This window comes from Entelurus aequoreus, linkage group LG22 (genome assembly GCF_033978785.1).
Source record: "Entelurus aequoreus isolate RoL-2023_Sb linkage group LG22, RoL_Eaeq_v1.1, whole genome shotgun sequence".
Taxonomy (NCBI): Eukaryota; Metazoa; Chordata; class Actinopteri; order Syngnathiformes; family Syngnathidae; genus Entelurus; species Entelurus aequoreus.
The window spans coordinates 877879-892552 of record NC_084752.1 but is presented as its reverse complement, the minus strand read 5'-3'; the positions used below and the strand labels follow the sequence as shown (position 1 = coordinate 892552).

General features: G+C 36.5%; 1 protein-coding gene across 1 annotated transcript; it reads left to right on the top strand.

The window, feature by feature from the left end:
* Positions 1-1171: 1171 nt before the first annotated feature.
* LOC133639848 (caspase-6-like) lies at positions 1172-14235 on the top strand. Its single transcript, XM_062033499.1, has 9 exons — positions 1172-1302; positions 1435-1594; positions 1828-1872; positions 6031-6073; positions 6140-6289; positions 6360-6436; positions 10184-10359; positions 10432-10573; positions 13696-14235. Exons 1-9 carry the CDS (start codon positions 1294-1296, stop codon positions 13929-13931), a joined length of 1038 nt encoding a protein of 345 aa, XP_061889483.1. The 5' UTR covers positions 1172-1293; the 3' UTR covers positions 13932-14235.
* The last annotated feature ends 439 nt before the right edge of the window (positions 14236-14674 follow it).

Sequence of the window (14674 nt, the reverse complement as noted above, 5' to 3'; positions counted from 1 at the left end):
ACTAAATTGTTTGGGTGACCCCAAACTTTTGAACGGTAGTGTATAGTTAATATTGTTAACAAGTTAAAGGTGTTTAAAGATAGTACAAGCATGTTTAACACATATAGTTAATATTGTTAACAAGTGAAAGGTGTTTAAAGATAATACAAGTATGTTTAACACATATAGTTAATATTGTTAATAAGTGAAAGGTGTTTAAAGATAATACAAGTATGTTTAACACATATAGTTAATATTGTTAATAAGTGAAAGGTGTTTAAAGATAATACAAGCATGTTTAACACATATAGTTAATATTGTTAATAAGTGAAAGGTGTTTAAAGATAATACAAGCATGTTCAACACATATAGTTAATATTGTTAATAAGTGAAAGGTGTTTAAAGATAATACAAGCATGTTTAACACATATAGTTAATATTGTTAATACATTAAAGGTGTTTAATGATAATACAAGCATGTTCAACACATATAGTTAATATTGTTAATAAGTGAAAGGTGTTTAAAGATAATACAAGCATGTTCAACACATATAGTTAATATTGTTAACAAGTGAAAGGTGTTTAAAGATAATACAAGCATGTTTAACACATATAGTTAATATTGTTAATACATTAAAGGTGTTTAATGATAATACAAGAATGTTTAATACATATAGTTAATATTGTTAACAAGTGAAAGGTGTTTAAAGATAATACAAGTATGTTTAACACATATAGTTAATATTGTTAATACATTAAAGGTGTTTAATGATAATACAAGCATGTTCAACACATATAGTTAATATTGTTAATAAGTGAAAGGGGGGGGCGTAATGTTGTAACAAATAATATTTCTATTAAATAGGCGTTACTTTGCATTTTAATTAACGTGGGATTATTTTTTGGATTTAGAAATAATAGTACCAACTTATTTTTTTATTTTTATTTTTTTCTCCAACATTTGTGGCACTGGCGTGGCGCCCCCTGGTGGACGGCGCCCTTAGCATTTGCCTATACGGCCTATGCCACGGGCCGGCCCTGCACTCAACAGCATGTTCTTTTCAATAAAACTGTCTAATTGTTCTACAAGTATTATTTCAATTATTTTAGAAAATTGTGACTGCAGTGACACTGGTCTGTAATTAGTGAATCTATGTTTATCTCCCGTTTGATCAAAGAACTATGGAGAACACGAGAAGGAGACAGGACGAAGTCGAGCCTTGAAGTCAGACAAGTGGGGAAAGTGACGCCAAGGAAGTCCTTACGAGCAGGAGGAAACCAGGAAGGAAGAAGCCTTGTTAGGAGACAAAGGGAATGATTCAAGTTTGTAACTTGTCCTTCATTATGTGAAACTCCACGTCACTCTTGTAAACAAACCAAATAGCTATATTTGTTTCAGATGTCCTTGTGTGTGTAATTATTACATGTTATTAGTTTGAAGTGTGGGCTATGTAGGGCCAATGCGGAGGAGAGCGTGTTGATTGGCAGACGTGGCGGCCAATCGTTATCCGCCACTTGACCAATGAGCGTGGAGGAGGCGGGGCCTGTGGGAGTGAGTCACTCAGTGAGGACGAAGGTGCAAACATGTCGTACGTGACAGGAGACAACCGGCCAGGTAAAACTTCTTTACGACATCGAGACTAAATATATTCTTACATTGTCGTCTGCGGGAGGACGGAGAAACACCTGCGAGTCCGTGAAAAGTGACAATGAAGTTGTAGGCTGGCTGTTTACGTGTGAACGCTGTCAACGGTCACGCCTTTTTCAATGTTTCAAAAAAGTAGCATAAAGATACTTTTTTTTTTTTTTTTCCAAATCTTAATTATTTCTTGTTCTTTCCTTTTTAAGCAAAACGTGTCGCCATGGACAACACAACCACCACAGACAGCACAGGTAAGCTTTTTTTTTTTTTTTTTTTAAGTTTAAAACAGACTACAACTCCTATTTTAAGCAAAAGATAAAGACGTCGAAAGTGAAACAAATATACTTTTTTTTAATGATTAACTAACTCAACGAGCCCTGTGTATGCAGTTTAAATACCTGATGATTCAGTGTAAAGTACACTCTAAATCAGGCCTGGGCAATTATTTTGACTCGGGGGCCACATTTAGAGAAATAAATGTGTCTGGGGGCCGGTATATCTATTTTTAGGAAAACTAATACAAAACCTCACAATAAAGTCTGATTGAATGCTAAAAATGTTATGACAGACCGCATTAAAAACGGAATGGAATATAATTTTTTTCTATGAACGATAAAACCCTGAATATTGAGAACATTCAACAAAAATGCAACAAAAGCAGGGAAATATGAACGTGAAGGGTAAAAAAACAACAAACATCTACAATCTGATATATGTGATATATCACTAAGCTTTAGAACTTTCTTGTAAAAATCTCCTTCCGCGTCTGTCCCTGACACCCACATTTCAGGCTCTGTGGAAACGCTCCCCACCCACACTGCTTGGTGCCTCGTCTGAGCTGCTGTGACGTAGATTACCATAGTAACTAGTAGGGTTGTACGGTATACGGGTATTAGTATAGTACCGCGATACTAATGAATCATATTCGGTACCATACCGCCTCTGAAAAGTACCGGTCCGCCACACCTAAGATTTTTTGTTAAAATAAAGCCAATAATTCAATTTTTTTGGTGCCCTTTATTTAGAAAAGTATCAAAATAATATTGGTATCAGGACAACACTAGTCACTAAAATATCATGCAAAAGTGCAGATTCCAAGCATTGAAAGACTTAGTATAGTTGAAGACTTCCAGTCATTAGAAAACATGACTGCACATCATAATGGCAGCTACACTTTACATCTTAAAGATCTAAAAAAAATATTTGGGAATGTCCGGCGGACCAGATTGAAAAGCTCAACGGGCCGCATGTGGCCCCCGGGCCTTCATTTGCCCAGGTCTGCTCTAAATGCTCGCGGTTCACCTGCAAGATTGCTAAAATTGCAAATTAACTATTTACGTTTATTACATTTATCTTATTATATAACAATTGTTTTTAAATGTAATAAATCAATAAACATATGCTCGTATCATCACTTCCTGCAATATAACACGATGGAACAAATTATATTGTTTGTCTGTATTTAACTGTTTTGTCATTTTTAATACTGTAAAAGTGTATTATTTATATAATTAATACAATTCAACAAAATAATGAATTATTGATGGAGTTGTAAAAAAAAAAAAAGCCCAAATTGTTTAAACATAAAAACAATTTTGTATTTAGTTTTCAATCAAATCAGTTTAACTTTCACCTATTTGAATGAAAAGTGATAAGTGTATTGACACAGTATGTGTCCAACCAAGTTTAATCCAGATCTGGGGCCGTACTTATCAAGCTTCTTAGAATGACTCCTAAGAAGTCTGCTAAGAGTTGACTTAAGAGTAAATAAATTCTTGGCTGAAAGCTGCACTTAAAAGTTAGTTATCAAGCGTCTTACTCACACTTTCAGCGAAGTGTAGGACTGAATCTTAAGTGTCACACTCAGAGCTGAATTACGACATTACTATGTGCCGTAAACGCAATTTTAGGTGACGTCATTTCTGTGTCCATAGAAATGACCAATCACGGAAGGGAATCCCTTGTCTAAGAATAAAGAAATATCTTGGAAATATTTAAGTGGACAATGGGAGTGTATATTTTGACAATAAACTACAAAATAATACAAAACAAACTAGTCCCCGCCGGCACTCACGCTACCGCTCCCTCTCTTCTCTCGCCCACACACTCACTGACGTCACTCACCTCACGGCCACACACATACGCTACTGTCATAACATTTTCTTTCCAATTCATTAATTAGGCAACTAATTTGAAACTGGTGTGGGTGGCTCTATATATACTAGCCCACTGCAGACACATGCAGAAATCAACAAGGAATCGAAAAGTATTAAATCTGTGACAAAAATAATACCCGCTCTGTCTAAACGATACCGTTTGATCAGCTGCTTGTCATCAAAAAAAACAAAACATTGTTCCGTTCCCTGAACGTTGGCGCACGTCTCTCTCGCCTCAGTGCCATCCCCTGCTGGCAACTCCTAACCACTTAAGACACCTCTGAAGGTCTCTTAAATATCGTGGAGAGTAGGAGTGATTCTTAGACTTAAGAACGTTGATAAAAAGCTTTTATTCTTAAGTTTGAGAGTAGGACTAAATTTCGCAAATTCTCAGGACTTAAGTGTAAAATGGCACTCTAAGAAGCTTGATAAGTACGGCCCCTGGTCTAAATTGCACCGCTAATTTATGCAAAATAAGATAAATGCAACTTTTTAATTATAGTTGTACTCAGAATCTTAATAGACTATGTTTGTGTCAGTATATTATATTTAATATGTTTGTCAATAGCCCCATTTGTGTCACACCAGTTGTAAACCATATCTGAGCCAGACTGCATTGGCAATTTCATTTAAACCCTTTTATAGGGAAGACATTTTCAATATGTTTAGTCATTTATTTTATTATGTATAATAATATTAATATTATAACTATCCCCTCAATTCCCCCCCAAAATGGATTAACTGGCTGGACAATATAACATACATCCATACAAGTGGATGCATATGCAAAAGTGCAATATATTTATCTGTACAGTAATGTATTTATTTCTATCTGCACCTTATTGCTCTTTTATCCTGCACTACCATGAGCTAATGCAACAACATTGCGTTCTTATCTGTAGTGTAAAGTTCAAATTTGAATGACAATAAAAAGGAAGTCTAAGTCTAGTCTAAGTCTAAGTCTTAATTAGCGATGTTCGATAATATCGGCCTGCCGATATTATCGGCCAATAAATGCTTTAAAATGTAATATCGGAAATTATCGGTATCGTATTTTTTTTTACTATCGGTATCGGTTTTTAATTATTTATTTTTTAATTAAATCAACATAAAAAACACAAGATACACTTACAATTAGTGCACCAACCCAAAAAACCTCCCTCCCCCATTTACACTCATTCACACAAAAGGGTTGTTTCTTTCTGTTATTAATATTCTGCTTCCTACATTATATATCAATATATATCAATACAGTCTGCAAGGGATACAGTCCGTAAGCACACGCTGCTGGTCCACTAATAGTACTAACCTTTAACACTTCATTTTACTCATTTTCATTCATTACTAGTTTCTATGTAACTGTTTTTATATTGTTTTACTTTCTTTTTTGTTCAAGAAAATGTTTTTAATTTATTTATCTTATTTTATTTTATACATTTTTAAAATAAGGACCATATCTTCACCATACCTGGTTGTCCAAATTAGGCATAATAATGTGTTAATTCCACGACTGTATATATCGGTATGGGTTGATGTCGGTATCGGTAATTAAGAGTTGGACAATATCGGATATTTTGGCAAAAAGCCATTATCGGACATCCCTAGTCTTAATATATAATATTAAATGTTTTTAATACACGGTATATGTGTTTGTCTACACGTGTCAAGTCAAATTGAATCTGGATCTGAATCCGACTGCGTCCACAATTTATTGAATTAAAATAAATCAAAATGTTTAAAATTTTTAAAAATTACAGATGAATTTTTACACTATATTACAAGTACATTTGTTTTCAATGTATTGAAGTATAATTTTTTTAATATTGTCCTTACCTTGCATTGGTTCTTTTGCCTTTTTAAATTCAGATGACCAAATAGGGACCTTTTTATAAAGGGCTCGTCTTTTGTGTACATTTTTAAGCCATGGTGGAGGTATTAAAATGGTTTTCATGTCATTTAAATTAAAAAGTGGGTAATATTTTGTAATCCTTTTGGGGGTGTTGTCATTTAATTTCAGTGCAACGTATATATTTAAAAAAAAAAACCCAGCTCTTTTTGTAAAAAACAAAAAGCTGGGTGAGGTGTCATCTTTCTCCACCATCTATTGAAGGCCGCCAGGACTCTAAGCTGGCCCAACAATGCCTGCTTGTGCTTATTGTGCACCTGTAGTTGGCGTCTGACAACCCCCCCCCCCCCCACCCCCGCTTGTGCAATGTGGTCATGTGTTCATTGTCATCATGTCACGTCTTTCAGCGACACGCAGCCTGAATCTGACGGAGACGGACGCCTTCACAAGGTAGACCTCACCGTTCGATACGTCCACCTTTTGGTTCTCATTGAGCGATGTTCAATGTTCCCAAAGCGAGGCGCTTCTGGACCCCCGCCAGGAGTACAAGATGGATTACCAACGTCGAGGCCTGGCGCTCATTTTCAACCAGGAGCGCTTCTTCTGGCGTCTGGGCTTGAACGACCGCCACGGAACCGACATGGACCGCTACAAATTAGAGATCAGGTACCGTAAATCTCTCCTTTTTTCCCCTAGCTTCCTGCGATGCATCACGCTGTATTTTGGTCTCTTCCAGGCTGAAGGCGCTAAACTTTGAGGTGAAGGTTTACGAAAACTACAAAAATGAGGAAGTCTTGGAGAAAATCCATGAAGGTGATCACTTCTCACTTGTAAACATAAAATACACTTTTGGCTGATTGAACAACACCATGTATGTGTTTTCCTAAATGGCACTTCAATTTACAGTTTTATTTGTAAAACTTTGAAACAATTACAGCTTCAATGAAGCCAACGTATCATTTTTAGTGAATACCATTTTTTCTTAATCATCTTTGGCAAGTTCTTTTAAGAACCTATTGTTTGTGTTTTGGTATGAGTTTTGTAAATATTAGGGGTGTAACGGTACACAAAAATTTCGGTTCGGTACATACCTCGGCAGTGTTTCCTATAAACTGCCAAGATACCTGTGGCGGTGGGGGCGTGGCTATGGGCGTGGTCACCATGACATCATCGAGTAATTTGCATAATTTACTACAATGATGTGATTTTCTCTAAAAAGGCTCAAAAAATGTATACTTACTAATTAATAATAACAGTTTTGTTTTAAACGTCCATCCATCCATCCATTTTACAATATAATTACAACACTTTATGTACATATTTATATACAGATTTGAACAATAACTTATTCACTGAAATATATTTACTAATTGTGGTTCTTACAAAAAATATATCTTATAAAATATAAAAGCTAAAATGTCTCTTAAAGCTCTGCCCCTTTAATTAGTGCATACTAAATAATTTAACTTTAGCCTACTACTACAAGCATATTATTTACCAGCAACATAAAGTGAAACAGAGGCAGAGGTGTCCTGCCACAGTCAGTAACAAATAAACAGTAGTGGTGGTAGATAGACACAGAGCTTCATCAAACATCTGATCCACTGAACAAAGAGCTCCAAAAATCTTGATCCTACACTTCTCTTTTGTAAAGTAAATGTGAACAGCCGATATGGGCATCTACATCAACTATATGATTTGCCTGAGAAGCTGGACAGGACACAAAAAATAAATCTATTTGTGGCGGCCTTAATTCTTTCGTGGCGGGCCGCCACAGAAAAATGAATGTGTGGGAAACACTGCTCGGTTTAGAGGTCACAGTTCAGTTAATTTTCAGTACAGTAAGAAAACAACAAAATATACATTTTTGGGTTATTTATTTACCAAATTTGCAAAATCTTCCACCAAAAATATTTTTCTTAGTGTAATATTTGATGTGAAGTAATGGGAACCTTGGATAGGTCAATAATTCATAATAACATTGATTTTGATTCAATATTATGTTTTGAGCAATGACAGTTTGAAAGAAAAAAAAACAGCTTTGTTTTATTAGTCAACATTGCAACTTTTTCTAAATTACATTTAACCTTTAAGCTTTTTTATTTCACTTTTGTTATGTTTGTGTTTATTTGAATAGTATATTTAGAATGTGCCGTGGGCCTTTAAAACATTAGCTGTGGGCTGCAAATGGCCTCCGGGGCACACTTTTGACACCCCTGCTATAGATAATAAAAAATTAAATGTGATAAATCTATGGATAAAAAGCAGAGCCTGGCGACGCATGCGCGTTTAACATAACTCTCTCTCTCTCTGTCTCTGCCCCTCCCTCACCAATTTGTTTTGTTTTTAACCCCTTCTTAACCCTGAACGTACATTGAAAATACACGCAACCCTAACTGAAAATGCCGGACATTTGAGGCATTTAAGAAACTCCGCCCTGACAGCTCCGCAAAAGAGGACATGTCCGGTGAAAAGAGGACGTATGGTCAGTCTATCTCTTTTCACTGGACATGTCCTCTTTTGCAGATATACGTCGCTCCGGAGTATAAGTCGCACCGGCCGAAAATGCATAATAAAGAAGGGAAAAAACATATATAAGTCGCACTGGAGTATAAGTCGCATTTTTGGGGGGAAATGTATTTGATAAAAGCCAACAGCAAGAATAGACATTTGAAAGGCAATTTAAAATAAATAAAGAATAGTGAACAGGCTGAATAAGTGTACGTTATATGAGGCATAAATAACCAACTGCTATGTTAACGTAACATATTATGGTAAGAGTCATTCAAATAACTATAACATATAGAACATGCTATACGTTTACCAAACAATCTGTCACTCCTAATGGCTAAATCCCATGAAATCTTATACGTCTAGTCTCTTACGTCAATGACATCAATAATATTATTGGATATTTTATGCTAATGTGTTCATCATTTCACACATAAGTTGCTCCTGAGTATAAGTCGCACCCCCGGCCAAACTATGAAATAAACTGCCACTTATAGTCATAGAAATACGGTATACATTTTTAACTTTACCATCGTTGCCAATTGCAAGTCCTCAAGAACCTAACGTACCTATTGTTTGAGTTTTATTAAACATCCAAGACAACTTTGAGAGGACATCTTGTTCGTAAACATTGTAGCTGATTACAAGGTATCGATGAAGCTAACTTAAAGGTTTGTAAGAAACACCAAAAGACAATTTAAAGTACAGATTTTTTAAATAACCATTGTTGACAATGACTACACTGCAAAAAGTCAGTGTTCAAAAACAAGAAAAAAAATACAAAAATTAGGGGTATTTTATTTGAACTAAGCAAAATTATCTGCCAATAGAACAAGAAAATTTGGCTTGTCAAGACTTTCCAAAACGAGTCAAATTAGCTAACTTAAATGAACCTAAAAATAGCTTAAAATACCGTAATTTCCGGACTATAAGCCGCTACTTTTTCCCCTCGTTCTGGTCCCTGCGGCTTATACAAGGGTGCGGCTTATTTACGGCCTGTTCTTCTCCGACACCGACGAAGAGGATTTCGGTGGTTTTAGTACGCAGGAGGAAGACGATGACACAATGATTAAAGACTGACTTTTCATATACCGGTAGGCTGGTTATTTTGATAACGTACAGGCGAGCACTTTGTATTACTTTGCACCGTTGTATTATTTGTACTCTGCACGAATGCTGTTCGCCATGTCAAAGATGTGAAAGTTTGATTGAATGATTGAAAGATTTATTGTTAATAAATGGGACGCTTTGCGTTCCCAAACAGTCATCTCTGTCCCGACAATCCCCTCCGTGGTAGCAGGAACCCCTATATACTACGCTAATTACACATCAAAACCCTGCGCCTTATAGTCGGGTGCGGCTTATATATGGAGCAATCTGTATTTTCCCCTAAATTTAGCTGGTGCGGCTTATAGTCAGGTGCGGCTTATAGTCCGGAAATTACGGTAAGTATATTTTCACTAATTGTACTACTATATGAGTACGTATGTTCTATTGTTTCATTAAAAATAAAACAGCAAAGATCCATTTGGCTGTCATCTGTTTTAATTATGAGACACAATTGTGTCAAAGTCATGATTTTTTATTTTCATGCTTGAAATAAGAAATGATGACTTTAAAAAAGTAGTTTTCTACTTGTGAGTGTTGATGACACAACAGTTGATATTCTAGTTTCAAGCATGTTTTACTCAATATAGCTCATCAAATCTCAGCAACAAGCTGTAATATCTTACTGACATCATTTAGGAGCAAAACACTTCAAACAAGTAAAACACTCTAACATCAAATCTGCTTAGTGAGAAGAATGATCTTATCAAACAGAAAATAAGCAAATATCACCCTTATTTGACATATTTCATCTTACTTAGATTTCACTTTTTGCAGTGCAGTCTTGGAGGAACCTAATACTCCTATTGTTTGTGTTTTTATGTTGGTTTCCTGGCTGTCTATGAATGGCTGCCAAAATAAAAGATCACTTAGTGGCTTTAACAAAATATCTCCACTTGACTCGCCGTCATGTTTGACAAACAACACCCGATGCTCCCCCAGCTGCCGAGGCCGACCACTCGGACGCGGACTGCTTTGTGCTCATCTTCCTGAGCCACGGCGAGGACGAGCACGTGTACACGTACGACGGCAAGATCAGCATCCAGCACATCACCACGCTCTTCAAAGGAGACAAGTGCAGAAGTCTAGTCGGGAAACCCAAGATCTTCGTGTTGCAGGTACAGCGCTTTAACTGCATCTGTTAGCGCTCTTAGTTCAAATACGTCTCTCTCTCTCTCTCTCTCCGCCAGGCGTGCCGTGGAGACAAGCACGATGAACCCTGTGACGAGGTGGACATCGAGGTCAAGACGAACAAGGTGATGGTGGACGCCAGTGCCGTCCACACTCTCCCGGCTGGAGCCGACTTCATTATGTGCTACTCTGTGGCGGAAGGTGAGCCGACCGCTGCGTAACACTCAAGCATGTTCCGTTTTGGGAAATACTTAACCTACCAAGTCTAGAAGTCCCTCCAGCAGACCTACAATTTGCCTTTGAAAGACGTGACCATCCTTTTTTTGGGCCGATACCGACACTGAATATTCGTAGTCACGGAGGCCGATAACCGATATCTGAGCTGATATGATTCCCGGGCGCGGCCAACACACTGCAAAAAGTCAGTGTTCAAAAACAAGAAAAAAATAATACAAAAATGAGGGGTATTTTACTTGAACTAAGCAAAATTATCTGCCAATAGAACAAGAAAATGTGGCTTGTCAAGACTTTCCAAAACAAGTCAAATTAGCTAACCTCAATGAACCCAAAAATAGCTTAAAATAAGTATATTCTCACTAATAACAAGTGCACTTTTCTTGGTAGGAAAAAAAAAGAGACCTTTTTGCTCAATATGTTGAAAAATATTCTTAAATGAAGTAAATGCTAGTGCCATTATCTTGACATAATGATATGCGCTCGGCATTACATTTCTTGAAAGCAGCAAACTTATACTAAAAACTAGTTTATTGTTCTTAATGGAAAGGCAACAAGGCAAGCGCTTGTTACTCTCGGGGTCTCCTAGCCGCTCAGGCAAATCATATGCTCTAAAAATGCATTTTTCCATGGATAACATGACATCATCGCTCCAAGTGCGTGCTCTTTCAGTCAATTAGTGCGCATATATACAGCCCGGACCCCGGCCAACAAATTTAATTATAATTTTAAATAATTTATCTGAATGTGCATGAACTATTTCTGTTCAAAATAGTTAGAAATGTCACATGTGAAATGTTTAAATATTAACTGTCAGTTTACTGTACTGTGCCAACTGTACTACTATATGAGTACCTATTTTCTATTGTTTCATTGAAAATAAAACAGCATTTGGCTGTCATCTGTTTTAATTATGAGACACAATTGTGTCAAAGTCATGATTTTTTTATTTCATGCTTGAAATAAGAAATGATGACTTTAAAAAAGTAATTTTCTACTTGTGAGTGTTGATGACACAACAGTTGATATTCTAGTTTCAAGCATGTTTTACTCAATATAGCTCATCAAATCTCAGCAACAAGCTGTAATATCTTACTGACATCATTTAGGAGCAAAACAAGTAAAACACTCTAACATCAAATCTGCTTAGTAAGAAGAATGATCTTATCAGCCAGAAAATAAGCAAATATCACCCTTATTTGACATATTTCATCTTACTTAGATTTGACTTTTTGCAGTGTAATTGTGGGATCAGATAGCTCACAGGTGTCAACAAACAGTTGTGGTCCGCCACTTAATTTTAGTTGGCCCTCGAAAGCCTGGAAATAATATGTATCAATAAAGTACTGTTACTTTTTTTTACTAAATGTATTCTTTCTTTCTATTTGGGCAGAAACAAAATATATGTACTCCATGTAATCGCAAATTATGTTAAATTAAATATTGTGTAATTATGCTAAAATACATGATCAAACATTTTACCCTTTTTTAAATAGAAATAAATACTAATAATAAAGATTTCAAAGCAAGTTATCCATCAAATTGTGCAATGTAAAAGTAGCAATAGATTTCATGGTAAAATTGTGAAATTGACTGTGGTTTTCACAAAATGTTTCTCTAAAAAACAGTACTTCTTTTACGTTAATAAACTGTTGTGTCGTTTTGGCATTAACAGTAATACACCGAAAAATCTACAGTTGTTGATTTGCGGTAAAAAAACTGGTATCTTAGGTGCCGAAATTTTACTGTAAAATTGCAGTGTTTTTTTTATATACAGTAAAAAAACAAATGTCAATTTAACAGTAAAATTCTGGCAACTGAGCTGCCTTTTTTCAACCATAAAATCAGCAGTACTGTTTTTCCATTTACAGTAATATACACTCAATTTTGAGGTGAAATTATTGCAACTTACCATATTTTTTTTTACATTTTAGTTTAAAAAACATCTACTAATAAAATGCATTCAAAATTGTGTAATAATAGCATTAACTGTTAGAAGCAGCCTTCTGGGGCCAAACATAACTGCGATGTGGCCCTCAGTGAAAGCCACTTTGACACCTCTGACGTAGCTTATAGGGGAGACTTTTTTTAAGCTGGCTGACAATTTATTTCTGGATGTTACAGAAACGACTTCTTAACGTATTATATAAATATCAGATACATCTGATATTTAAGATTATTTGATTGAATCACGGAACATGAAAACTTGCGGCACTCCCACGCTGCGAATGTTGCGATCGCTGCAGTACCAAAAACACACAAAACGGGAGGAAGACTCCAGGAAAGAAGGACAAAAACTGGAATTCCCTGCACAAAAAAAAAAAAAGGAAGCTCTTGTAAGCAAATGAGATGTGCTGCCAGCAATCAGCACTCCAAGGAGAGAAAAGGGGGAGGGTGGGGTGCTTTGTACTCGTCACAGTTGTTTTGATACTAAATACTGCTATCATATGTGTATATATTGTATCTGCTGATGTATTTCTGTTGTAGTTGTAGAAGGAAAAAAATAATTGTCCGGTACCAATAAAAGGCTGATAATAATAATAATAATAATAATAGATTGTATTTGTAAAAAGCACTTTACATTGAGTAAACAACCTCAAAGTGCTACAGTGTATTAAAAGAAATAAAAAGATAATAAAAAATGAATAAAAACAAAAACTAGAACAGCCAAATAGCTAAAACTAGTATGCATATATCTAAAAAAAAAGCCTTTTTTAAAAGCATCCACAGTCTGTGGTGCCCTCATGTGGTCAGGGAGAGCGTTCCACAGATGGTCTCCCATTGTTCGTAACTTTGTCCTCGGAGGTTGGAGGAGGTTAGCCTGTGTGGAGGATTTGGGGGTGAGTAGTTCTTTGAGGTAGAGGGGGGCATTTCCATGGAGGCACTGGTGGGTTAGTAGGGAGACTTTGTATTCAATCCTGAGTGGAACAGGAAGCCAGTGAAGGGATTGGAGAGTTGGTGTGATGTGGTCATATTTCCACCAACTCTCAAGTCCCTTCACTGATATCGATTTATGTCAAAATGCCAAATATTGTTCGCCGATAAACGGTCAATGCTTACCCTTAATGTCTTCTGTGTGCCCTATCAAGGCTACTACTCCCACCGGGAAACCGTCAACGGCTCGTGGTACATCCAGGACCTCTGCGAGATCTTTAAGAGGTTCGGCGAGTCCCTGGAATTCACAGAACTCCTGACGCTGGTCAACCGCAAAGTGTCAATGAGGAGTGTTTTGAACAGTAGGGACAGGGAGGCCATCGGGAAGAAGCAGGTACCGTGCTTCGCCTCCATGCTCACCAAGAAGCTCTACTTCCACCCCAAAAAGTAACCCGCCTCCACGTTTTTGTGGAGACTTGAACGGCATACGGCTGACCAGTCCATTAGTTGACATGACAATGATGTTGGAATAATTATGGGTAATTCAAAGGGAAAAAAACGGTTTCCAATGTGACGTAACGTCGGGTCCAGTATTTGCGCTCCAGTCCAGTCAATTATTGCACACCACAATATAGTAGTCAATAGTATGGTGACCTCACCTCTTGAGCAACTCCGCCCAATAGTCACCATGCGACCCGTTGTTTTAATATAAAACTGCTTATGAATGGGTCGTGTCAGACATACTGTAAGACAGACCTGGGTAAATGAAGGCCCGGGGGCCACATGCGGCCCGTTGAGCTTTTCAATCTGGACCGCCTGACATTCCCAAATCATTTTTTATATCTCTAAGATGTAAAGTGTAGCTGCCATTATGATGTGCACTCATCTTTTATAATGACCTTCAACTATACTAAGTCTTTACATGCTTGGAATCTGCATGATATACTAGTTACTATGGTCATGTAATTAGTTACTATGGTCATCTAATTAGTTACCATGGTCATCTAATTAGTTACCATGGTCATCTAATTAGTTACTATTGTCATGGAATTAGTTACTATGGTCATCTAATTACTTACCATGGTCATCTAATTAGTTACTATGGTCATGTAATTAGTTACTATGGTAATCTAATTAGTTACCATGGTCATCTAATTAGTTACTATGGCCATGTAATTAGTTACTATGGTAATC